The sequence below is a fragment of the Euleptes europaea genome, chromosome 15 (genome assembly GCF_029931775.1).
Source record: "Euleptes europaea isolate rEulEur1 chromosome 15, rEulEur1.hap1, whole genome shotgun sequence".
Classification (NCBI taxonomy): Eukaryota; Metazoa; Chordata; class Lepidosauria; order Squamata; family Sphaerodactylidae; genus Euleptes; species Euleptes europaea.
In genome coordinates, this window is record NC_079326.1 from 43,691,252 (window position 1) to 43,719,223 (window position 27,972).

The following is a 27,972-nucleotide window of genomic DNA, read 5'->3' on the forward strand; positions in this document are numbered from 1 at the left end:
GATTTTTAGTTGTTAGAATAATTTTTAAAAATTTGTATATGTAGCTGGAGAACAGGTTGTAATTTCTTAATTAGATTTACTATATTCGGTACAAGCGAAAACAGAAGTATCTTTTTGTCTCTGTATTGTTATTTTTATTTTTTCCCCTTTCTTTCCTTTTTTCCCTTTTATTTATCGTCTTGATGTAATTTTGTTAACAATAAATTTAATATATATTTTTAAAAAGTATTAGCAAGGAAAAAGCAGTATGGGTTATATTAGATTTATATTTGATACAAACGAAAACAGAAGTATCTTTTTGTGTTTTGTATTTTTATTTTGCCCCTTTCTTTTTTTCCTTTTGTTTATTGTCTTGATGTAATTTTGTTAACAATAAATTTAATATTTTTAAAGCATCAGCAAGGAAAAAGCAGGATGAGTATGCTACATGAAATCCCCATGGGGTTGTTCACATGGTCCAAATAGCTGAAGATGGATCAGAGGTTGCCCGTTTCAAAGTTATTATTGTGAATCAATACCAGTTGGGAAACCCCAAGGTCTTGCTTATGTAGGAAAGAAACCCCCGGCCCACTTGTGCATTATTCCGAGCCAGTCTTGTAGCTTGCCAGCGTGGTGTAGTGGTTTGGAGCAGTGGAGTCTGATCTGGAGAACCGGGTTTGATTCCCCACTCCTCCACATGAGCGGCAAAGAATAATCTGGTGAACTGGATTTGTTTCCCCAATCCTACACACAAAGCCAGCTGGGTGACCTTGGGCAAGTTACAGCTCTGTTACAGCTCTCTCAGCCCCACCTACCTCACAGGGTGTTTGTTGTGGGAGGGGAAGGTGATTGTAAGCCGGTTTGAGTCTCCCTTAAGTGGTTGAGAAACTCGGCATATAAAAACCAACTCTTCTTCTTCTTGCGCACTGACCCAGTGAAAGGGAATGTGGGTTTGAAAGCCACGCATTCTGCACATGCACCCCAAAGCTGGATGGAAAACCATGTAGGTTAAAAAGGAGTTGTTTTTCCCTGGTGCCGGCTGACTGTATCCAGTACTTGGAATAGTTTGCGGCTCAGATCAAGTGGCTGGTGTTGTTCGCTCTGTTCTCCTGTCTGGCAGCTGTGGAGGCGTGAACTGTGTCTCCGCTTCATCAGGAGGAACTGAAGGAGACTATTAGCTTTGTCAGTACTGGCCATCTGTTGTACAGCTAGGCAGGTGAAGAAAAGCCAACATCAGCGTCCCATTGTTGCGGGACCAGATCTCTGGATCACAGCCACTGTGTTTTTCCCCTTGGGGTGCTATACATTCACCTCTAAGTAACTGTGTGTCTACCTGCAAACAGTTGCCCTAGGAGCAACTGCGAGGTAAGGAGATAACTGCAGACTTGGAGCAAATGTTTGACTCTACCAACCTTCGCAAAACTGAGCTGATGATGCCAGTTTTAACCTAGTTACTCGTTCCAAGAGAGAAAAACAGATGGGAGTGAAGAACTTTCAATATTCAGGGGACAAATTAGGCTGACAAAATCATTTGCTCAGGTAAATGCGCATGTCTGAAAGGCATTAAGAAGTGATGGTCTTGGCCTTGCTGTGTTTGATGCCATAGAGAAGCATATAGCACCTCGCTGATTTGGTTTTACCAGTTTTTTTTATGTCCGTATGCACCAGTATGGTATACAGGTATCGTTTTCGGCTGGTAGAGGGCAGGGCCGCAGTTTGGAGGCTGGCAGAGCAGCTGATATACTTGACTGCATCTCTTGATGTCATCAGTGGGCGTGACGAAGGAACGAAGGGCCCCAAAAAGGATGGGTCAGGCCATGTTATGATTCCCAAGCGATCGGCCCAGACGCTGGCAAAAAGGAGAGTCCAAGCCAGGGGTGTCAAACATAGTATCAGGAATACATAGTATCAGGAATACTACTCCAGACTTCAAGACTACTTTATGACTATGAAATGCTGACAATTTTATTTATGGCGAAAACATAACATCCCCTCATTTAAGAGGGAAACACACATGGGGACTGGTGTTGGGTATAGGAAGTGAGTTTCGTCTCTGTCAGGAAAGCTAAGAGTTAACTTTGTTTATGTTGATGTTTAGATAGACTCAAGAATTTGATGTAATTTCATTGCGATCTTAAGCAAATGGTCAGTAGATCACCATTGACTAGTATTCCAAGTAACGTAGGCAATGTGTTAATTGCTCTCCTTTGTTTAAGACAGGAAGAGAAGCTGCCCCAGGGAGTCAGACACACACCTTTGGACTTTACAGAAAACAGTATGGATCGTCTCTGCTCTCTCCCAAGAGCAGAGAGGGTCGCCATTAAGCTTTTAGATTCCTGATAGAGAAATCTAGCAAGTTTATAGGAAACTAGATTTGGTAGTAAGGATTGTATTTATTTTATCCCAGTTTACCCTTTCCTTTTAGATAAAGTTTTGATTCTAAAAGAAGGAAAGACTCTGTTTATTTGTGTGCACTGAATGACTGTAACCTGACCATAATCACACTATCTATGGACCTTAATATCCAACAACTAGTTTCCCATTTGTATGGAAGCCTAAAACAAAGGCAGTAGTTTTGCAGTTATACAGTAATTGTTATCCTGCAAACACAACACACATATAGTCATAAAGATTTTTTTAAAAGTTATGTATATTTTTAGTCTGGAATGGTGATCGTTTAGACCACTGAAGAAGGCTGTATGGCTGAAACGTGTATGGTCAGAGTCAAACTGTGTGATTTTATGTCTTATTGTTTACATGAGGATGTTGATTGGGTAGGCTTTTGCAGGGCCTTACATGTGTAGCTTGTAATAAATATATATATAAGTAACCTTTGGGTACTTAATTGTGTCAAAAATAAGGCCCGTGGGCCGGATCTGGCCCCTTGAGAGCTCTTATCTGGCCTGAGAGCCAACCGAGGCAGCCATCTCCCCCCTCGATCTGGGCTGGCGAGGCATGGCCTGACCAAGTGACATTTATGTCATATCCGGCCCTCGTAACAATTGAGTTTGACACCCCTGGTCCAAGCCATGCCTGACCAATCGGCCCAGGCTCCCAGCGGAAAGGATTGCCCAGCCCCGTCCCAGCAGACCTTGGCCTTGCATGAGAAGCTGGAGAGGGGTGGTGTCTTGGGCAGCAGAGAGGAGACACACACACACACACACACACATGCATGCAAGCAGGCAGGCATGCAACCTCGATTACTCACATACGCAAACATGGGTGTGCACTCCCTCACTGTTTGTACGCACCACTGCCAGCCCCTGCCACACAGCTGCACACTCCTGATCCCCAGGCTGAACATGGAGTACTTCATGTTATACATGGAGAAGGTGCAGTTGCTGCTGGACTTCAGAAAATCTGGGGAGATGGGTGGCAGATGAACCACCAGTGGGGAGGAGCCCAGTGACAGCTGGGGCATGATGGCAGATGTGTATTGATACCTTTTTGTTTACAAAAAAGATGCACTGTGTTTTATCCACAGGGCTAGGAAGTAAGTATATCACCACACAGCCTTCACGTCCTAAATCCACTGAAAGGTGCCATCTGGGTGATGGTCCGTGACATAGATAGCGTGTTCCCCTCTCTTATTCAATTTGGCTCCAATGATTTCATACAAAATATGCCTGCTATTTATCAACATTAATCCTTCCAAGATATCGCCATGCTTTTACGCTGGCCAGATTTAATGTTGTACCATCTGCATTGACAACAGGAAGATATTCTATGTATACTATATATATTCCAGCTAATTCTAGATTTTGCCATGGGCTGATAATTTGATTGAATCACTGGCTCATGTATTGTTTCACTGTAGATTTTATACTTAAGCATGCCTGGATTTACTCTTTTGGTTAATAAACAGTTTTCTGAGGTCTCTTCAACCTCTATTGGCTGGGGTTGACTAGAGAGACACTTAAACTTTATTGGGGAGGGGCTGTGGCTCAGAGGTAGAGCCTCTGCTTGGCATGCAGAAGGTCCCAGGTTCAATCCCTGGCATCTCCAGTTAAAGGGAATAGGCAAGTAGGTGATGTGAAAGACCTCTGCCTGAGACCCTGGAGAGCCGCTGCTGGTCTGAGTAGACAATACTGACTTTGATGGACCAAAGGTCTGATTCAGTATAAGGCAGCTTCATGTGTTCACTGAACAGGTAGCTAAGTTTCTGTCCTCTGCTATGCAAATAAGAGTTGAGATAATGTCTTGTGTATAATTAATCTTTGACAAACCTTTGACAACCTTTTCAGCGTCTGATGTGCTAGGACAAATGATATATGCAGCAATATGATTTTAGGTCATTAATTAACATTATTTATTCTGTTTCTCCATGGAGCATGGGTTGTAATAAAGATTGACTTGACACAGATAGATGTGTTGTTCCTCCCAAGTACCTCTACTAGGCAGCCCCCGATTTGCCTGTTATTGTTCACAATCCTAATGGCCATGTTCAACTTGATACAGGAAATGACAATCAAACTGTACAGGCACAGTTTCTTTCCATTTCCAGACTGTACAGCTTTGCGAACGCACCTTCAACCTTTGGGGACAGCCCTGAGAATAGGAGCGATCAGCACCACAATGCTTGTAAGTTCTACAATTGTGTATGCAAAGTTCCTAAGAGACTGAAAAATGATTTAGATTTTTTGCAATGGGTTTTTGCATGTGTGTAAGTCATTCTGAAACTTTTATTTATTTAGAAAATCTGTATGTCACCTCTCCAGAGACCTGACTGAAACAAGCTCAACCCAAACATGCCATTAAAACCAAGCCCGGGCATAAAAAAAGGATAATAAAATAAACACTGAACAATCTAAAATAAATAAATAATAATAATCATAAACTAGCCCTTAGGCTGGAAGGTGACCACAAAACGCCTAAACCCCTCTCTGCTAAAAGCATGGGTAAAAAAGAATGTTGTTGGCCTGGCATCTAAAGGAAAGTAAGGTAGACAACAGGTGAACATCAAGGGGGAGGCCATTCCAAAGGCAAGGTGCCATAGCTGAAAAAGCCCCATCATTGGTTACCACCTGCCTTCCATCTGCAAGCTTGAGAAGAGGATCTTAACCAGTGCGATGGACAATGCAGGAGAAGATGGTTCTTCAAGTACAACATCCCCAAGCCATTCAGGCCCTTAAGGGTAAGAACCAACATTCTGAATTGCGCCCAGGAACACAAGACTGTTGCATAATGAGCAGATTTTCTACACATGTGGTGGAGCTGCAGTAGAGCCCAAACATATCGGATGAAAGTGATTGAAACATATCCAGCAGCCTTGAAATTGTTATTCCAGTAGGACCGGAAACAATTTTGTTAAATCGTTTTCCAGATAAACCAAAGGATATTCGAGTTGTGTTTCTCCATATCTTGCGAGATATTGGAAAAGCAATACATTCCCTGATTTAAATAAATGGCTTGATAAGGTTAAAGAAACCTATGCTTTAATTATGTTGACGTATTGTAATAATGACAAAAATATGGAAGAACTGGATGTTTGCTGGAATTTAACAATTTCAAGGATGGAAAAAACACTCCAATGTGTCAGTTGCAGAGAGGTAGTGATGTAATAATCATGCGGATTTTAGATAAATAGATAATTGCTTGGTTCACTGTTCTAGGTATTTTAGTTACATTAACAGGACGGTTTTACAAGAACCAATGAACTCTACAAGAACCACAAGAACCAATGAACTCTGACCGTGAAAGCCTTCGACAATATTTTAGCACGGTTTTAGTTTCTTTTCAAGAATCTGTATTATGAGCATTTTAGTAATGTTATATTTCCATTTTCTTTAATTGTTATATTCTCATTTGCTCTTACAAAAAGACTGTTGCATAATGAATCTTTTGGCAATCAGCACATCAATCTTTTCTCAAGCAGTACTTCTACAAACTGTAACGTTCGAGCAGCATGCAGTCAAGAAATCTCATGCGAAAAAACAAGGCGGAGAAGCAAAGACAGTATAGAACGAAAATTTCATTGACCTGATTTGTCAGAGAGGCTGGCCGGAACTGGCGTGGCGGAGCAGCTCGCATTACCCTTTGTGCTGTCCTTGGGAGCACCAGCTTTTGGTCTATTTTTCGTTGCCTCTAGTGCCTTGACCTTCTTGGCATGTTTACTTCCTTTGTAGTGGGCCTCGGCCTGGCTCTACAAAGGAGAACAAATCAGGCTCATACTTCATATCATGCAACGAATGATAATGTGGGTGGGGGGAGGGAGAGAATAAAATATGACTTTCAATAACAGGCACCACATTCCTCCGCCTGACCAGATTGAGTTGGACTTCATTAACGACCTTGCTTTTATGCGTTCCGGAGGTAAATATCGAACTCTGAGATCATAATGCAGAACATATATTTTTAAGTCTGGAAATAAGAGGCCCAGATTTTTAGTTTATTTGACTTGAAATTTAAGCTGTCGTACGAGGATAAATACACCAGATTTCAAACCTCTGCAGTGCAATTCTGCACAGTTACTTCAGTAGAAACCCATGAGTAACTCTGCATAGAGTTGTACTGTTAAAAGCCCTCTTTCCTATGCAGAGTGAGGCATGTCACTTAACTCTGCCTTTGTTTATAGCCCAATTACTTTTCCTAAGCTTTATTGACCGTCATTGGAAACATGCTGCGAAAATGCTCATATTGCCAGACGTTGTTGTCTCTGTACGTCGGCTTGGTGTAGTACAGGGCTGCACAATTTGTGATGCACTAAAACCAAAGGCCACTCAATAGCCATGTATTGAAGCCTGCTTAATCCCCCTTACAATGCATACACAATGTTTGGAAGTCCCGGATGAGAACAAAAACAGGTTTCTTGAACGTCTCGTGGGACACTATTAGGCTTGCCAACCTCCAGGCAGTGGCTGGAGATCTCCTGCTATTACAACTGATCTCCAGGCAACAGAGATCAATTCACCTGGAGAAAAATGGCTCTTTTGGAAGGTGGGCCCTATGACATTGTACCCCATTGAAGTCCCTCCCCTCCCCAAATCCCACTCCCTCAGACTCCACCTCCAAAATCTCCAGGTATTTTGCAACCCAGAACTGGCAACCCTAGACACTATACATGGCTGATGGGCTGCATTCAGTTTAGCAGGACAGAAATTGCGCTGATGTACACTGGTACAAGGGTGGAAATACTAGCACTGTCACAATACTGGCCAACGTACTAAGTTTTATTGACGAATCTTCATCACTTTTAAACGAGGCAAAATTTGTCTGTTAGCTTTGAGATTCTGTAAATGAAGGTTGAAAGGGGCACAATCCGGCCACAGCAAAGTACATCATATGGATTTCAATGGACACTCACATAATAAAATGTTTTCTGGGAAGCGTTCAGTATAATGCTCACTTTTATGGTAAAACCTAGGGGAGGAAGTGTTTTAATCGGGGATTTAAATTAAATGCAAGGCCTAACTGTAACTGGGCTAAAGCACTGGGTATGGGAACTTAGCCCTTCAGAACATCTCCATATCCAATAGGCAAGGACTTCCCTGCATACATACTTATTATATTCCCTCATGTGGAGAGGCAAATCTACACAATAGGGCCAGCAATTCAATATAGTGTTCTGCCAATCTTGGAGAACCCCCAGGCTTGCAGAAAAACCCTAATTTTGGGGTATAACCCAACCAGTCATGATTGCACAAGTGCAGATGTCACAACTCCCCACAGTTCAGTTGAATTCGGGGTTGCTGTAGCACCCCAAACTGGCAAGCAAAAATGCACCAGCAGTGGTCATGAGGAGGTGGTAAGGAGGGAAGCTGGAGCCGGCTCCTGCTTGCCTCTCCTCACTTATGTCTGGTTCTTCCCAATGAGACAAGCTGGGGTGGGGGTTTGGGTACCCCCTTATATAATGTAAGACAACACTGATTACTACCTGCTGCTTGTCCTGTACAGGAACACACATGGTAGTCTCCCAAGGCTATTTTTAACTTTAAATATAATTCCAGAAGATCCGATCAGAGATCTGCCGTAGTTTCGAGTAGTTTGAGATTCAGACATAACTGAAAGTTAGACCACTCTTATCTAGCAGGGACGGTTCCTTCATATTTTTTATGGTGTACAGAACTTTGCTTCTCCATTCTAAGCCCAGGGGGCTGGATTCCATGACTTTATTACTAACAAAGGAAACTTCTTCGGGCACAAGACACATTTGCCAGTGGAAACATGCCCTTTCCCACCGGAACAAGGCCCCTTGAGCCTATGGAAGGCTCTGCTGTTAAAATATGAAACATAAACTTCATCATTTAGCAATGGGTTTCGAGTGTGTGCTTGTGCCTTTATTGAAATATACATATTATCTAAGTTAATACCGTAAGTGTAGTTCAGACTAACACACAGGACCCCCCTCAATGCCTGAACATGTTAACTGGGAATAAGTTCCCCGTATTGTGGCAGAACTTGCTCCCATCTAGCACACTGATAGCAAAGGGCACATGAGAAAGCATGCTTCTCACAAAGGGCACAGAGAGGTGTCCCGTATATGGAAATACAACGCAAGAGATGGTTCTTATCCCATGCAGAGAACACCGTTAAGAATCACTTTGCCACCGTACGTTAGGAACGTTGCCTTTTGCTCGTTTGTGTTAAAAAGGGAAAGCAAGCCGTAAAAAACTAAGCGCGCAAACTTTCCTCAACACCTCCGCCAAGTTCCAAACCCTCTGGAGGTGTCATTAAAGCTTTGTTGCTATAGAAAGGGCAACTGTACTAGTCTCAATGAAACTAGGTGCTACTGAACCATCACCTTGGGAGAGGATATGATAACAGAGCCTCATCAGTGGGACCAAAGTGAATGGTGGAAACAGATGGCATGGAAAGGGGAAAATACACATTTGTCTGGTGTTAAGTAATTGTCCTCATTATATATACCGTACTTGCGCCACTGAAATCAGTGCGGTTAAAAACAGCCAGCAGTTAGACTAAGGAGTGTGCAATGAGAAACACAAACATTTCCAGAAGAGAACAGGCTGTGTATCCATGTGTCCACTTTTTTATTTGTTACAGAACTGTGCAAAAAAGCTAAAGGTTAAATGGGGGGTGGGGAGGAAACATATCCAGAAATTCAATAACCCATTGTTAAAATATTGACTGCATTTATTGTAGACATATTAACGATGGTTGATATTACAATATTAATCACTTACCATAAATAATTAGGGGAATGAATTATATAACTGGGGCCCAATCCTAAACGTGTTTACTTGGAAGTAAGTCCCCCTGAGTTCAGCAGGATTTTCTTCCTCATAAGTCAATTTAGGAGAGTGTGGTTAATAGAATAAATTAACTACTTGTACATACAGAGTATTTAAAGGGACACTAATCCATTTAAGGCAAAAACAATCAATTTCAAAACATTCAACTTCTGAAGTCATCTTCCTGTAAATGATAAAGAGTTCAATTTTTTTTAAAGTGTTTGGTGGAGGTTTTGTGCTCCTTTTGAAAAATTGTGCATGTGTGTAATAAATGTTTAATAAAGGTTGGTGCTGCTGCAGTAGTCTTGTTTGTGAGCTTCCTGGAGGCACCTGGTTGGCCACTGTGTGAACAGACTGCTGGACTTGATGGGCCTTGGTCTGATACAGCATGGCTTTTCTTATGTTCTTAATGTGTTAACAGAGACTTGTGACTTATTCCCTGCTGCCATTCACATGCACTCCCTTGCTACAGGGACATCTTGTCAGAGTGAAGGTGACCAAAAAAAAAAAAAGCATTATGAAGTCAAACCAGGAACTGAGTGAACATCTGTGAGCCAAACAGGCTTCACTAAATAACCATTGTTAAAATACCACAGTAAAACCGCAGTTTCCTGTTAAGTGGGGTGTCTGATCGGAAGCTACTTCATCCCCACGTTTCCACATTTCCAGAGCAGGCCTCTGGCTCCATCCTTTCCCCCAATGTGTTCTCTCTTTTTGCTCAGTTTGCTCATTTGTTATCTGTGGGGAGGGTCTCGGGAATCATGTGGAAAGGAGACGTTGTGGCCACCTCCATTTTTCTTGGCTGTTATTTCTTTAAATTTATTCCATTCTTTAATCCTGCTGTTTCCTTCAAAGGGTGACATACATGCACATATCGACACTGACCATCAAACCATGGTTTATTGCCAGTTTGAAGACCAGCCCTTGATTGAGGTGTTATTTTGACCAACAGGTGTTTAAAGAGATGGAAAATTTGCTCCAAAAATTTTGACTGCCTAGTAGATAGAGGTTCGTTAATAAACTGGGATATAAGTGCCTGACATTTGTTTGTGTAATAAATGTTATGGGCTTCCTTGGACTTATTAGCATTCCAATGCGCCCGCCTCATGCTATTTCCCGTATAAATTAAATCTGGCTCTGGTTGATGGTCTAGCTTCTCACCAAAAGGCAATCTTAATTCTACATGTAATGGTAAGTGATCACTACCCATTGGTTCACCCACCCTAAACTTAGAGCAGTATGGAAGGAGATTTGAAGTAACCAGACAAAAATCAACTATACTAGCTGCCCCTTTCGCTAATTCTCGTAAATTCTCCTAGATTCCCCAAAGCACTATTACCATTAAAAATGTTGAATGATGGCATACATGAACATACTAAGAATGTAAGAGAAGCCCTGCTGGATCAGACCAGTGGTCCATCTAGTTCCAGCACCCCGTTTCACACAGCGGTCAACCAGTTGCCCTGGAGGGCCACCAGACAAAGACTCAGATGGCCAAGGCCTTTCCCTGATGATGCCTCTTAGTATTGATATTCAATATTCATAGGTTTGCTGCCTCTGTGCATGGAGGTTTCCTTTAATCCCCGTGACTCCCTGTGATGAACTCCAGAAGTGGAAGAAGGCCTTCTGAAACAGGAAGGGGGGGGGGGAAACCAACGAGAAATCCTCTGCACTTAGCTGCCTAGGCAATGTCATGGTTACTCGTCAAGTACAAAGCTTCCAAATGGATGGCTAATCGTCAAATAGACAGTGTCCCTTTAAATATTTAAACAGTAACTATGTTTACTGCATAGCTTGCACTGTTGAAAAGGCCCAAGGCAAAAAACCAAAAAACTACAACATAAGAGACATAGGTGCACCCAAGAGAAAGGCTTTCTCATTTCAGACCCCAAGAAGCCTTTCTGCTGATATTTGCAATGGGAATGTCTGCAATATCAGTCAGAAACCTACTATATACTGTCTGTGATTCACTTCATTCATTCCTCATTTAGTGAACATGAAACCTGTTGGAAACAAACAAGCCCAGATAGATTGAAAACTTAGTTATCAAAACCATTTATATAATATATTAAAGCACTTCCATTCGTTTGTCTGAATGCTGATTATGATACTTCAGACCAATTGCTTTTCAAGAAAGGAAAGCACATGAATATAGGTCTCAAAACCTGACAACGTTCAAATGAAAATTGTATTAATTCATCAAGGGGGTCTCACTGCAGTGGGTTGCTTTTTATGCAACAGACAGCTCATTCCTGAGCCTTGGGGCGCCCGGGTACAGTGTAGCCAAGGCACTGCTGTGGAGCCTCCAAAGAGTTCCCCTAGCCGGCGTGAGGCTTTAAAAAGCCTTTTTTAAAGTTAAAAAAAGAAAAAGGGGCTTTCCACCTCCATAGAGAACAGTGATGCTGTGTCAGATAAAACCTGGTGCAGCAAAGCTGTTGCTGGAGGGGGCGTTCCCGGGCTGGAGGGGCTTTGGAAGCTGACGACCATCAGCTCTGCCCCCGAGAGTGTATGAGTGCTTTGATAGACACACATTCACGCTAATTTTAAACAGAACTGTTGTGTGCAGGGGAGGGAAAAAAACACCCAAACAGACAGACATATAGATTAGCTTCTGCTGGAAAAAATATGCTGCCTACGTGACGAAGCACCCTTTGTCACTCACAGTGGTTCCAGCCGCTGATCCTAGCCAGTGTTCCATGGTGACCTAAGCAACCACAAGCTTGTCTATCCCAGACTTTATACCAGATGGAGGTCCTTTGGAGAAACAGAACTAGGCAGAGATTTTGGTTGTGCGGCCCGTATGGGTCTCAGACACTAAACCACCCAGCCTGCGTTGGCTTTTGTAAGCATCAAGCTCCTGCTGTTCATTGTTTTCTAAGGTCCCTGGTACACAGGATCTGAACAAATCTCAAGCCCGTTTTGATGGAACTTTCAAAAGGCGCAGCCACGAAAGACTTGATAATATGGCAATACAGTCATCTGAGCGGTTCAGCGTTTACCTTTAAAACGTTCATTTTGACTAAGCACAGCCAATGTGCAGATGTAGAACCCGATGCTCCCTGCAAGCTGTGACAACCTGGGTGAATTTTAACATTGACAAATGTTCTGCATCAACTGTTTCCTGCTATTTCAAGTGAATGTGGAAGCCCTCGGCTTAGGCAGAGCTCCATATGTGAACTGGAGCCTTGCCTGGATCATAGCCCCTGTTCCTACAACACATTAATGTTTACATGTAACTACCTTCTGCATTTTGGATGTCAGCATGCAGCTAACTTGAAATTTTCTTGTCTATAACATTAATTTCAATGAGATACTTCATTTAAGCAGGAAAGTCAAGGCAAAAGAAAATAATCCACATAAATGCTTTATAGAGACAAAAAACAACAACCCAGATCATAAGAGCAAACGTCTTTCCCTGAAGTTATTTCCTATTTATCAGTTTGAGCCAGGATTTTCTACGGAGCATAAGGAAACTACGAATCTTCTGAGAATCTCAGCCAAGAGTATGATTGTCAGATGCTTTTATTGGCTAGAGGCAGGTATGAGCCATTATTTGCTATCTAGAAGTTTTTAAAAAGTACAGATTTATTTTTCAACACTGGATTGTTTACAGGTATAGAATTTATAACTGAAGTCTGAAAAGTTTTTAAAATTAATCTGGATGGACAATGTCTACAGAGCTGGGAACTTCTATTATAGTTTTGTATTACCGTATTTTGATTAAAAAAAATGACATATCCCTTCCACTTTATTGCCTTGTACCAACAAGGATACCAGATGGTTAGAGAATAAACATAGGGCATGAAACTGTTTAGTACAGTGATATAATAGTAAATTCTCATTTCACCCATGGATTATCCCATGTAGCAGAAGAATCAGAAACAGGTGTGAAGACCACTTTATTCAATAACCTGTGTGCTTTATTGTCACCAGACCACATACCATGACCACCCTGGTGGATATAATGCCAGTGCAATTGCAAAAAGAAAAAAAAGGGGGTGTCATGAAAAAGACTTTGGGTGAAAACCCATGGTCGCTTTAGCCTCCTTTATTCCCTGTTTCAGCCATGATTCAGCCAGGATCGAATGCATGCGTTTCACCGAACATGCGTTCGATCCTGGCTGAATCAGGGAATAAAGGGAATAAAGCTAAAGCGACCACGCGTTTTCGCCCTTTGATTCACTCTCCTTTGTTCATTTCAGACCCCATTTCTGCATAGTTCTATTTAAGTACATTTATACTGTAACTAACAGCAGTAGTTTGCTGAGTCTTCTTGCATTGTGGCTAAGTTTCCTTAACCCCTGTTAAACATTATGTCTGAATACCAAAATAATAATTGCAATGGATTATGCCAAACCATGGTTAGCATGGGTTTGCAGTAGACCATGGTTAAGCAAGTTTCCATGCCTCTCTACTTTCAAACTAGCAGATGTCTCTGATGTCTACCTTTGGGATATGTTATGGGAAATTTACTAATTGCGATCTGACCTGAACAATGCCCTCATTCATAAATATCGGAAGTGCTGAGAATCCAAACAAATTATTCCCAATGTTTGGAAGCGGCAGAAGTTTTTGGACTGGCCATTTATTCTGGTCCCTCATTATCTGACTTCAATTTACCAGCCAGCTGGAAATGCTGGGGAAGTGAGGGGCAAGAATGACTCGTCACCATTACACTAGATTGTCCTGATTGACTTTTTCGCTTTCAGCGTTTGTATTTTCAGTCAGCCATTGCACCCTCTCACTGACTTCGGATGGATTTTCTGATTTGATATAATCATGGCTCCTAATTGCCCGAAAATCCCATAACCCAGAGCTAGGCAGGTATGGGACAGGCTGTGCTTGTATCTGCTGGCAATCAGGCAGGGCAGAGCTGGGACAGAAGCTTGCATGACAGGTAGATGGTGCCTGCAAAATCACATACTTTGCAGGTTACAGCTTGCAAACATTGCTTGTATCAGCTGGAGGGCAAGCGGACTGGCTGAGAGGCAAAGGGAATAGAAAATGCCCACACTTTCTCCTCCAGCAATAGACCTGTTCTTCAGGTAGACTGGGGAGGTGGGAAAGAGTATATTTAATATACTTATATTCCACATATTTATTGAAGTTTCTAAACTACTCAGAACTAGGCTTTGCCCCCAACAGTAACCCTTCTCCCCAAAACCCGAGTGAGAGATTAGTGATGAAAAGGGACATTTTTAGGGTAGGGTAAAAATGTAGGGCAGGGTAAAAATCTAAACAATAAATAATTGTGTGTGGCATTGCCCTGAGTACCAAGCCACAAAAAATAATTATATGAAGCATAAAGGAGCATGAAAAATACACGATTTACATTAATGCTTAACCATAAAATTCATGACTGAAAATTCACGGGCTTGGAATACAAGAAGTTAAAAAAAAATCAGATAAATACTTGTCAAATATCCTTAACTACCTGTATTGTAGAAGGAGACAGCTATTCTGAGTTGCTAAGACAGCTATGCTTATACAGACTGTCAACTGAGTCCAGTGGGAATTACATTTAAGAACTGTGGGAATGGGAAACATTCCATCAAAAACAATCGCCAGAAAAAGCCTGTTCCCACACGAGATGCCAGTCCTGTTGCCAACAGGCTGGTTTCTTGCACTGTTGCTCTGAGATCTCTGAAGCTATGTTCCACAGGAAGGCATGGCGACGGCCTGCGATTGTCTGAAACCTGTGCTGGTAACATCCGTGTGGAAATTCCACATGGCTAGCCTATGAAAGGGAGGAGGTCAGCCAGCGGGGAGCGTTGCGCCAGAAAACCATAATGAAACGTTAGCTGTTTTTGAAACAATGATCAATGGATGTGGTTTAAAACATCTGCATACAGCGCTGGTCCCAGCACAGAGGCGAGATAGGAAATTGCTTGGGGTGTCCAAATTCCAAGGGAAGGGGCTTGTCTTGGAGAGAAAGAGCTGCTGCCTGCACTGTCGGATGAGGCATCACAAAGAGGCACTCCCAGCTACCGGATAGAGTACTCTACACATTACTAGACAGAGTTGGTTTTTATACCCCACTTTTCTCTACTGTAAGGAGACTCAAATTGGCTTGCAATCACCTTCCCTTCCTCTCCTCACAACAGACCCCTTGTGAGGTTGTGTGGGGCTGAGAGAGTTCAGAGAGGACTGTGACTAGCCCCAGGTCACCCAGCAGGCTTCATGGGGAGGAGTGGGGAAGCCAACCTGGTTCACCAGATTAGAGTTTGCCACTCATGTGGAGGAGTGGGGCATCAAACCCGCTCGTAACCACTGCACCAAGCTGCCCCTCAGTACCATTTTAGATGAAGATCCAGCCATTTCAAAGTTGCTGTTATGGTCCTCGAAAAGGTGGCAGTGGGGACAAGATCACCTAGTGCCGCTGCACCGTGGGCCGATCAGGATCAGACCCTCATCGCAATTTTCGAACAGCTAGATTTTCCCCTGAAACGCCGTCGGCAGCCATGGGTTGGACTTGTAGCTGCCCTAATGAGTTGTTTGGCTCTGAGAGACCCCCTTCCACTTAGGACTTTATCATCTCTACTGGCTGCCCAGGGCATAGACAGAGTTGTAAAGCGGAGAAAATTAAAAAAAAATGGGGGGGCGTTAACAAGTAACCACACAATAGCTTGTTCCAGCCTAGATTTTTTCATGAGCCATTGCTATGGTGCTCAGCAGGTGATAAAAAAAATCACAGGCAACATGTTAATGAGCTGTGGCAGCAAACAGTAGCTCTTTCTGCCCTTTTAATTAAAGGACAGACCTTTTAAAATCACTTTGCAGTGTGCCTTTAATCTGAAAATCATTAAATTCACGTTAAGCTGATTCTTTTTTTATTATCTGGCTGGGGTTTCTTAATGCTGGGTTTTAATACTTTTTTTTAATGTTTATGTTTTACATATGTCACTTTGGAAGCCTTGAGTAGTTCCCCAGGAAAGGTGGCATAAAAATGCCATAAAGTAAACAAACAAACAAACAAACCTTGAACCATACTAGTCTACAAATCATTTGTCTGAATAACAAACGAATAACGTCATTACGAATAATTTGGGAGAGCTGCATTTGCCTTTTCATGTTTCAATGATATAATGGGTTGGATCCAACCAATCTCTAAGTAGCCTTCATCCAACTTATGTGCCACTTAAGTTAGAGGAAGACTCCTTAGACTAGAAGACTTCAAACGCGAGCCATAATGAAAAGTTGCATACGAATATTTTAATAACTGAATGAATAAGCTTTATTCGGTCGAGTGGTAGGACTGGGGTAGAATCCTTCCCATTATTTGCCACAAATATTTTATTTCCTGTAGACCAGGGGTGTCAAACATAAGGCCCGGGGGCCGAATCCAGCCCCTTGAGAGCTCTTATCCAGCCCGCAAGCAGCCGAGGCAGCCACATACCCCCCCACACACACACTCAATCTGGGCTGGAGAGGCATGGCCTGGCCCGATCAAGTGACATATAAGTCATATCTGGCCCTCGTAACAATTGAGTTCGACACCACTGCTGTAGACCACAAAAAAGCAGCATACAAAACACATTATCTTCCTGCTGCAACTAATATCGAAGTAGCTGGGGGAGAAAACGGATCCTATCTACGTCTGAAGCCTTGCGGGGTGATACATTGCACTAAGTGGGACTGTATTATCACCCACTCAAAATGTGCAGCCTTAATAAAATATGCTCTGTGTGCAGGGGCTGAAACTTGCCTTCCTAAGCTGTGACTAGTCTGGGTAATGACATGCAAATGAGCCAATTCCCACCCACTGCTCTTCAAATACGCGCACTATCAAATATCTGCCCATTATCCTTTTGATTAATCTGCCCTTTTAACTCCACTCCAAAGTTAAAGGGGGCGGGGAGGCAACGAAAGCATTATAATGCAAGAAAAAGCTGTCTTCTTTCATATCTATAAATATTTTAGATTTGGTTCCTAATGAAGAGTAGCTATTCCTTTTAGAAAATGTTTTGTGCGAAAAAATGGCAAGCCTCCCTAGTGGAAATCTTGGCTTGAAACCTGAGATTGGCATAAATGGAGAACGTTACAGAACCCAGCAAGGAGATAATCTCTGTGAAGATCAGTGAATTTGGACAGCGGTGGAAACAGAAAGAGCAAATGGGCAACGCAAGCAGACTGTTCGGCTACTAAACTGAAGAGTCGGATATGGTAAACACTAATCACCAACCAACTCCCCGGAGACCCCAAGCAACGGTATTTGGGCTCACGTTTGGGCCCCATTTGAAGTGTTACACAGCACCCAAATGTCAGCGTTCGGGAAAACATTTTATTTGTGCAGTACAATGTCCTTTTCTCAACAAAGTACTGACAATAGCCACATGGTTACAGTGTGGGGGCTCGGATCTGGAGACCTGAGTTCAAATCTCCAGTGCTGTGAAACGGGCTGTGTAAACTTGGGCCAGTCATTCTCCCTCAGCCTCACCTAACCTCACACACAGGGTAGTAGTGTGAAACAGGGTGCAGGCTGCGAGCATTTTTAGAAGGGTTATATGGGGTTTCATTATAGTTTGTATTTTTAATTTTAATTTGTAAGCCGCCTTGAGCTATGGGAAATGCAGGGTATACATATTTTAATAAAATAAAATAAAGCTCAACACACTGATCTACAACCAAGCACATTTAATGGATTAGTCCCATGACATCAACTAAAGAGCTACACAAGAGCTGCCTTGTGGCCAATGAAACATATTACATTTCTCACGACATCAGTGCTGCACAGGAATATGAAGACATAACAATCTGCTAGATCATAATGGGGCATTTTGGTAACCTATTAACATTTTGTTTATGATGTCTTTAATCTGCACAAGACTCAGAGATTTATCACTGCCTCAAAATACTCCTGGCACTAAATATGAAACCATAGCAGTATACTTTCTTAAAAAAAATAATTTAAAAAAATAAAAGTCGCAAGCTGCCTGAAGTGCTTTATGACTTAGTTGCACCGGGGAGTCACATTATAATAGCACATTTACAGTGCAATCCTAAACAGATTTACACATTTCTAAGCCTGCTGACTTCACTGGACTCAGAGAAGGGTATAACTCTGCTTAGGACTGGACTGTTTTGGACTCATAAGGATCATACATTACGAAAAGCTGTAGTATAAAAAAATTCATTCTGCTACAGTTAACTTTGAAATTGCTAAAAGGAACTAGGTCATTTATGCATGGGATCGCCTTTTTGAATGTAATCTACACATTAACAAAATAATTTTGTGCAGGGTAAAAACATCAATATTTTGGCCCTGAACATAGTGATGCTTACTGGATTGGGCCACTGCACGCACCCCTTGAAAGAATAGTGGCTTGTTCAACGTTGATACCTGTTTGGAAAGTCTCCCGTAGCTGAAGCTCTTTCGACACCTGCTCCCCACAGGTGATTAACAGTGTACTCCTAAATAGATCCACGCCCCTTTAAGTCCATTTACTTCAATTTGCTTAGAAGGGTGTAACTCTGTTTAAGGTTGCACTGTGAGACTATCAAAGCCCTTAATTCGATGCAACAGGATGAAATGCCCACGCTTGAGTTTCTGTGTCAGTTTCTTTCTCAGCAGCTGTGTTATGTTGAACCCCTAAACAGCTTTTTAAATTTGAGGGGGGGGAGTTTTCACAGCAGTTTGCTGAAAGAGAACCTAAGCAAAAAGTTCCAGAGTACATGGGAATGAGATAGGTATGTGTCTCCCCAGGTCACAGACATTACATGGAAAATGTCTGGAGATAACTTTTAAAGTGGCCAAATTTGGGTGGCAAGCAATGAGGACCAGGCGTGCATGGGTCGAACTTAATGGTTGAGCGATTTTATATTTATATTTATACTAATTCCAAACATGTAATATTTTTAATAAAGCGCTTAACGGCTTTTATGAGTGAGAGATTGTAAGATGTTATAGGGGCTCATACTTGATGCACTTTTATATGTGTTATGTTATGTATGTATATCTGGTATGTTTTTATGCTGGTCTTGGACCGTATTAAACTCTCTTTGTACTCTTTGTACTCTTTGTCTGGATTTCAATGGAATTTAAACATTTGGATTTCAGTGGGACTCAACACAATGTTTGTGATCTAGCAATGCCTAGGCACAGTCAGGCTTTCCCCTCTCTTTTTCAGAGCAATGCATACACCACAAACTGCCTTCGAAACTTGGGGCAGGTTCATGAAACAAAGAAATAGGCTTTGTATTCAAGAACCAGAATACTTAAAATCAGAGCGTTTACCAGCGTTATCTGACAATGGAGAAAAATAACGCCTCTCATTTTTTATCCAGACGTAACACTCTCTCTTCCAAATTATTAGCGTTCCTTGAATTTTAGTTTATCTACTTAAATTAAGACAACATATGGTATCACAGAAAAGGACCTGTAAAGACAGGAGAAACAGTAATGTCAACAATTTAATAAGTTACTATTACACGGGTTCTGTTTGCAACCGGCAACTTTTGTTTTTAAGCTTTGTTAAACAGCCCCTATTGAAGTCAACTTTCAAGCACATCAAACCCCTCTAGCCTGTAATCATGTAATATTTCTGTCATGTTGGAGCTGAAAATGTTCATCATTTTGTCAGCCTCGTCTGCAACGCAGAGAATTACCTTTTCAGGCTCCCTGAGATTTATGCTTTTAATTACCCTCCTATCTGCTTCAATACCCTTGGAACTTAAAGAATCAATATAAGTAGTCTTATTTAAAATGAAAATATTTTACAAAATCCAGCTACACTGTTGGTAGATTTCCACTTAATGACATCGATTCTTTTATATATATATTTATTATCAACAGCCATGTTTTTTAATCTGGCTCATGGCTTTCAGAATAGTGCTGGCTCAAAATATGAACTCATTAAATAATACATTATCATTTTAGAAATCTAAATGGTTAATGGTTGTCAAATAATCCCCATTTAGGTTTTATTTAACTTTTTTTTTTGGTTGGATATTTGCATTTCAACAAATCAGATCACTGTCATCCTAACTTTTTAATTATTTTCCCACCATGGGGTAGTTTTCGCACGGTCCCAGTAGAGTCTCCTCAGGCTTTATACAGCTTCCTTGCAAAAAAAAAAAGTTATCTTAACTCTGAGCTGCCTTGTAAAATTTGTTCTCTCTTTCTCATCTAATCTCAGATTTCCCAAGATGGTATGGTCTGATTGTTACCAAGATAATTTGGTACTCATAGTATCTTTCCCAAAACTACAGTGAAGATATAAATTGATCTTTATAACGAAATAATATACATTCATGTAAACCTGGAATATGGCCTATGGATAAAAGGAAAACAGGAACTTTTTTTAAAAAATCATCAAGTCGCAGCTGATTTATGGCGATCCTGCAGGATTTTCAATGCAAGAGACATTCAGAGGTGGTTTTGTCCTTGCCTGCCTCAAGGTAGTGACCCTTGCATTCCTTGGTGGTCTCCTGTCCAAATACTGACCAGAGGCAACCCCGTTTAGCTTCAGATCAGATGAGATCAGATGAGATCAGGCTAGCCTGGGGTATCCAGGTGAGCACAAGAACTACCGTGTACAAATTCTCTCAGCATGGATATGCTTCCTCTGCTATTATAGTGACTTCCAACTGGAGTGGGGTGCTTGCGCACATTTGTGTGACTGATCTGAATGTACATGTCAGATTTTGGAAATGAACAAACCAACCAACCCTGCTATGAGCTTCAGGAGTAAATAAATACAATCTATAGTTATTGCTGGAGAACCTGTTCTCCACACACGATCCTAGGGATAGCAGCTTATATGAACTGGCCACGTTCACTCCTAAGTAAAGTTATACCCTTCACTGAAGTCGATGGGCTGAGAAGGAAGGGGGTTGTAACTCTGGTTGGGATGATTGCGCCATTAATCATAATGGCTTGTAAAAGACGTTCCAAAATATAGGAGCGTATGGAAAACAGGGAGGCTACAAATTACTTTCTTTTTAAGTACAGATGGCTGGATAAGGTAAGAATGATTTCTCTATGAATATATTTGCTGGACTGGGGAAGGGACATTGAGAAAAAGAGGATGGTTCTGCAGCCACCCTGATTGTTCAGTCTGTTAAAGTTGCCGCACTTAGATCTGACCAAACGTAGCCTTTATTCAAGCTGCTCATTCTGAACCTACTTTCCTGTGGATGAAATTTTTGTGGCACAGGTATGGATGATGATGAAGCAGAAGAGTTGGCTTTTATATGCTGACTTTCTCTACCACTTAAGAAAGAATCAAACCGGCTTACAATCACCTTCCCTTCCCCTCCCCACAACAGACACCCTGTGAGGTAGGTGGGGCTGAAAGAGTGTGACTAGCCCAAAGTCACCCAGCTAGCTTCATGTGTAGGAGTGGAGAAACCAACCTGGTTCACCAGATTAGCCTCCGCTGCTCATGTGGAGGAGTGGGGAATCAAACCCGGATCTCCAGATCAGAGTCCACCGTTCCAAACCACCGCTTTTTACCACTACACCATGCTGGCACAGGTATGCATGGGGCCAGCCAGTCCCTTGCTGGATTTGTCCCTAGTAAATGTGTGAGACTCAATAAAGGAAGCCACAGCCTTCAATTTGCAAGATCTGAGCAAGGCTGTCAAAGATAGGACATTTTGGAGGACTTTCATTCATAGGGTCACCATGAGTCGGAAGCGACTTGACGGCACTTAAAACACACACAAATGTGTGAGAACAATTCTGTTTATTGGACCAGTGTCCAACACGGGCCTGCTGACAGTAATAGCCCCTTGTCTGAAGGGACAGGGGATACTCAATCTAAGGCCATTTATGCATGGGAGGTTTTGCCTTGGATTTGCCGCTCTCTCGATGCACATTTTCTCCATCCGAATTCTCAAAACTAAAAAATAAGCCCCCATGCAGAGTTCTGAGAATTCAGATGGGGGAAATGGGCATCGAGAGAGTGGCAAATCCAAGGCAAAACCTCCCATGCATAAATGGCCTAAGCCTCCCACCTACAAGGCAACTGGTGTTTTCAATGCCAACGCCAGCAATCACCAATTTGGTGGGGGAATGTGTGGAAACCCTCTGGCACACCAGCAGCAGGATATGTAGATTGGGTAAGTTACATTTTCAGACAGTTGACATTATGCAGCAGTTTCAGAGATGCTCTGTCTAAAAGAGAACAGCTGCTATAGGGGATAGCTGTCACATGGCAGATGGCTGAGAAACTGTACACCCTCGAAACTGAGCTATTTGGGATTCTCCTCTTCTCCCCTGTTCCTATTTGACCTGCTCTGTTTGTTAACAAAGAGTAAGAAGACAATCTGGTTTGTTTGTTTAGGAGAACTCTGTAGAACTATCCCCCTCATCGACAGATTCTTTAATAATGTAATAACTGTACAGACAATAGTCAAAATTGACTTAGAACTGGATGGTACCAAAAGGAATTTTTGTCCATTAAATAGCTTAAATAGCTTAAAGGAGCCTTACCAGAGTGGTAAGCTGCAGTACTGCAGTCCAAGCTCTGCTCACGACCTGAGTTCGATCCCAACTGAAGTTGGTTTCAGGTAGCAGGCTCAAGGTTGACTCAGCCTTCCATCCTTCCGGGGTCGGTAAAATGAGTACCCAGCTTGCTGGGGGTAAAGGGAAGATGACTGGGGAAGGCACTGGCAAACCACCCCACAATCAAAGTCTGCCTAGTAAATGTTGGGATGTGATGTCACCCCTTGGGTCAGGAATGACCTGATGCTTGCACAGGGGACCTTTACCATTTTAAAAAAAAATAGCTTAAAGAACAGAAAAAGGGCATCCTTCACGGTCTCCCACCTCAGTAGGAAAGGGTAAAAACTGGATTTGCCACCACCTTATTTGCATGAGCTCCTGCAAACCAATGCTTATTCTGTTGTGACGTCAAGGAATGTTCAGAACTACTAAGTAGGAAAGGAGTCAGCAAAGGCATAGTGAAAAATATGACAGCTTTTTATAAAGACAAGGAAAAGTTATTTTGGCTAGAGTGCTGAACGACAACTGAGGAGACCAAAGTTCAAAATCCTGCTTGCCATCAAACTTATCGGAGGATCTTGGGCCAGTCATTCTCTCTCAGCCTAACCTAACCTCATAAATTAACTGTGAGGCGAAAGTGTGTGCGCAGGGAGATCCCTGTATGCGGCCCTGAGCTCCAAACAGTAGAATAAAAATGTAATAAAAATAATATAGTAAAAAAGAGGGACGGGAAGGAGGAGCCAAAGGGGAAGCATAGGATGTGGAGTATCTCACGCAAGGTCGAGTGCAGGAGGTCCCAGGGCAACAACTTGAAAAAATAAAAGCAGGAGTGATGGCCTCAAGTTTAACGCCCAGCAACAGGATGGCCAACACTGTCAACTTTCTGAGAGAAATGTTCCTGTGCCTTTAACAGTAGTGCTGAGGCAAAACAGGAACCCGTTCCAGAAACTTTTCACTGCCCACAAAAACTCTGTTTTGGCAACATTTCAGAAGTGGACAAACAGAAATTAAACCGTTTACTTCCTTTAAAGTGGCAGGTTTGTATTCTATGTGCTGGCTTTCTTCAGACATCAATATTTTCCTCATGGAGGAATGTATTTCACTATATGAGCCCGCCCCCTACTGCCTGAAGTGTTGGAGATTAAGATGCCTCACTGAGAATTAGCCTGTTTTGGTGCACCTCATATGGGTGCCTCCATGTTTTTTAGATGGTCTTGCCCACTGCACAGCCTCCCTTCAGAGGATGGGTCTACAGCAGAGATCCACAACAGGGTGCCCAGCGACACCTTTCCTAGAGCCTACCGAGTAGGGTTGCCAACCTCCAGGTACTGGCTGGAGATCTCCTGCTATTACAACTGATCTCCAGCCGATAGGGATCAGTTCACCTGAAGAAAATGGCCGCTTTGGCCATTGAACTCTATGGCATCGAAGTCCCTCCCCTCCCCAAACCCTGCCCTTCTCAGGCTCCACCCCAAAAACTTCCCGCCGATGGCGAAGAGGGACCTGGCAACCCTACTACCAAGTGTTTTTAGGAAGTGGACGGGCCAGGTAGGGCTTTTGCCCAACAGGGGTTCTGATTGGCAGTGCAGATTTTTAAACACGTTGCTTCACCAGCAGCTTTCACCACAAGGATCTTCACTGTGTGACTGAAGGTAAGCTGTGCCAGCCATTGTATGGCTGGCTCCACCTCCTGTGGCAGCCATTTTATGGCAATGGCCACCTCAGTGTATCAGAATTTCAAAGGTGCCTCCAGGCTCAAAAGTCTAAGGATCCCTGGTCTACACCCTTAATCCAGTATACAATCATTTAGACTCTACCAGCAGGCCTGCCTCATAAAACCAAAGGAACTCAGCTGCTTAGCATTGTGTGTGTGTGTTAAGTGCCGTTAAGTTGCTTCCAACTCATGGCGACCCTATGAATGAAAGTCCTCCAAAATGTCCTATTTTTGACAGCCTTGCTCAGATCTTGCAAACTGAGGGCTGTGGCTTCCTTTATTGAGTCAATCCATCTCTTGTTGGGTCTTCCTCTTTTCCTGCTGCCCTCAACTTTTCCTAGCATGACTGCCTTTTCCAGTGACTCTTGGCATCTCATGATGTGACCAAAATACAACAGCCTCAGTTTAGTCATTTTAGCTTCTAGAGTCAGTTCAGGCTTGATTTGATCTATAACCCACTGATTTTTTTTTTGGCAGTCCACGGTATCCGTAACACTCTCCTCCAACACCCCATTTCAAAGGAATCTATTTTCTTCCTATCAGCTTTCTTCACCGTCCAGCTTTCATACCCATACATAGTAATAGGAATTATGATGGCATGAATTAATCTAGTCTTGGTGGACAGTGACACATCCTTACACTTCAAAATCTTTTCTAGCTCCTTCATGGCTGCCTTTCCTAGTCTCAATCTCCTTCTGATTTCTTGGCTGCAGTCTCCCTTTTACCATGCCATTACCATGCCATTTTGGGATTTCAGAACTGCAGATGTAATATACACAGAAACAGATACCATACTACCCAGATCGCTTTGCGTCTGTTTCCCCAAGGGCCATGCAATGAGAGAAATCAATAATTTGGTTTGTCTGAAGGAGTTTTCAGATATTCTGTTAAAATCCATTTGCCATTTTCTAAATGGCTGTTTGCAACCGAAAAGCAATCTATAGGTACCATACTGTTCTCTATATATGTCAGGTAGGGCATGCTGGATCCTGTGGTACTGGCTGAATTCCCAGAATATTCCCACAAAATCAGCAGCATGGTTTTCCTCTGCTATTCTTTTCAGTACCTCACCCTCCAGAAATGTCTCTGAATGAACTAAATGTTCCCCTTGTAATAACTCTTAATAATAATGTGCTTGACACATAGGTATTATCCTCCTCAGAATTATTGATGTGCCACACTTCTTCCTTAATTACTAATACTGATGAAATCAGCTATCACACATAATACATTGATAATCTAGGGGGGAAATCAGTCTGTAGCCCAAACTCTATGATACCATTATTACACCCCTTATTACACATGAGGAAGGTGGCATGGTTTAGCCCAGTCTCATCAGATCTCAGAAGCTAAGCAGGATCGGTACTTGGATGGGAGACCAGTATCACCTCAGTCCTTGCCTTCTTATACGAGATATTTAGTGGTTCCTCATTATGGTAGGATATTTGCTCTAGCTTGTCTTAATGCTAACCCCTCTGAAGTATTGTGTGGAATGTTTTGTAATAATCCATATTCAGATCCTCTATGTCCTTGTGATGACTGCCAACTTGGAAGGCTTTAAGAGGGGAGTGGACATGTTCATGGGGGAGAGGGCTATTCATGTGGCTACTAGTCAAAATGGATACCGTATATACTCGCGTATAAGCCGAGTTTTTCAGCCCAAAAAAAGGGTTGAAAAAGCCGGCCTCGGCTTATACGCGGGTCAATACGGTAGGGGAGGGGGGAGGGAGGGAGAGAGGAGGGGGGAGGGAGGGGGGAACTTACTGCCGCCGCCATCGCCGCCTCCGCCGCCATTGTTGCCGTGCCCGCGTGGCTTCCCCCGGCCAGGAGCGCCCTGGAAGGGCCTCCAGAGGCCTCTGGAGGCCCCGGCGCCGCCCCTGCCGGGCACAGCGAGGACCCTGCCGGCCGGCGCCGGCCTGCGCACCTGGATTGAGGTAAGCCTGCGGGGGGGAGGGGTTATAAGCCGACCCTCGGCTTATACGCGGGTGCCTAATTTTTCCCCATTTGGGGGGAGAAATTAGGCACCTCGGCTTATACGCGGGTCGGCTTATACACGGGTATATACGGCACTAGTCATGATGCATGCCTATTCTCTCCAGGATCAGAGGAGCATGCCTAATATATGAGGTGCTTTGGAAAACAGGCAGGACAATGCTGCTGCAGTTGTCTTGTTTGTGGGCTTCCTAGAGGCACCTGGTTGGCCACTGTGTGAACAGACTGCTGGACTTGTTGGACTTTGGTCTGATCCAGCATGGCCTTTCTTAGGTTCTTATGCCAGGGTAAAATTGACTAGAGACCACCATAGAAGAAGGAACTTCAGAGATGAGTGATGCCTCCAACCTCTTTCCCTGAGGTAGCCTGACATCCCTGAGGAGTCTTGGACTCTTAGCAGTCATCTTTCAAACCCCTGAACCTTAAGGTGTTTTTTTCTGCCATTGCCCTTCCGAGTGCATGAAGCAAACCAGCTGTGCTGGAGCACACACCATTAGAACAGACTGTAGCTCCTTTTATTCTGAGCAGCTCTCTCCAGGGCCTCAATGTTTGTCCCAACAAGGCAAGTAGCAGCTCCACGTGGCTATTTCAGATCAGAAAGACAACACTAGGGAGAAAGGCTTAAGTTCTCTTCCCTCTGAAGCTGCAGTGCCAATTCCAATTGGGGTTCTAAGCCCCAACTATTTCAATGAAAAATAACTGTTTTGAAGTACACAGAATGTCTACCATTGTGCAGGTTTGGGCTCTCAATCTGGCAGAACAACACCCTAAGCTGACAGACACTGTTCCTGCAGTCTGGCTAGGGTTGCCAGATGACTACCCGGAACCCCCAAGAGACTTCGGGGGGCAGGGCATGGGAAAAAGGACACTGTTGATGTGTCGACGTCACTTCCAGCTAAAACCCAGAAGTTATGTCACTACAAATACATTTATTTGTGGCAAAAGCCAGAATAAAAGTCCAACTACATCCTGTGAGAGATTAAGATCTCTCCTGTTTAAAATATCACAATTTAAAACAGTTAAAACCAATAATTTACCAGATAAAAATTAGTCAGTCCCAGTGATTACCTTTCTCGTATGGATCTTAATTGCAGCAGAGCAAAATTTGGCAACTTGAGAGAGACAAAAAGAGTCCCCATCCCAAAAAAGAAGTTTCATTACCTCTTCCTCTGATTCTGTTAAATTAATAAGTGGATGGATCAGGTTCCGCTGAATACCCTAGTAATAACCACATCTCAGGAGCACATGGTTTGTGTTTTCCATTTCTCTCTCACAACACGGGCACTCCCACTGTGCTCTTGGCAGCTTCTTAAATTTTCCCTCCAATAAAGCTGAGGGTAGAGCAGATGCATGTGCGAGGGTTAAAGCTCGCCTATACTTATCTGATTCTAGTGTAAATAAATACATTGCAGGGACCAGATGGCAGCGTATACTAGAAGGAGCTAGATAAGCCAGGGAGCTAAGTGATGTCACAAATGCATTACGCTTTTGCCCATCTCTAGCAGGTTGAATTTTAGCCCTAAGTGACATTAGGGCGGCAATGACAACCCCCACCCATTTTCTCACAGGGAACCGGGGTGCTCCACAGAGAGTTTGCCCACCAAAAGTGGGCAAATGGCACCCCTACATATGCCCACCTTAGTATATTAGCT

The 27,972-nt window shown here is 42.9% G+C and overlaps 1 protein-coding gene across 1 annotated transcript in view; it reads right to left on the reverse strand.

Moving 5' to 3' along the window:
* Positions 1-27,972, reverse strand: part of ZNF385B (zinc finger protein 385B) — a 183,749-nt gene that overhangs the window by 26,953 nt on the left and 128,824 nt on the right. Inside the window, exon 4 of the mRNA XM_056861389.1 lies at positions 5,959-6,121. Coding sequence (XP_056717367.1) covers positions 5,959-6,121 — 163 coding nt within the window. The remainder of the gene's footprint in view (positions 1-5,958; positions 6,122-27,972) is intronic.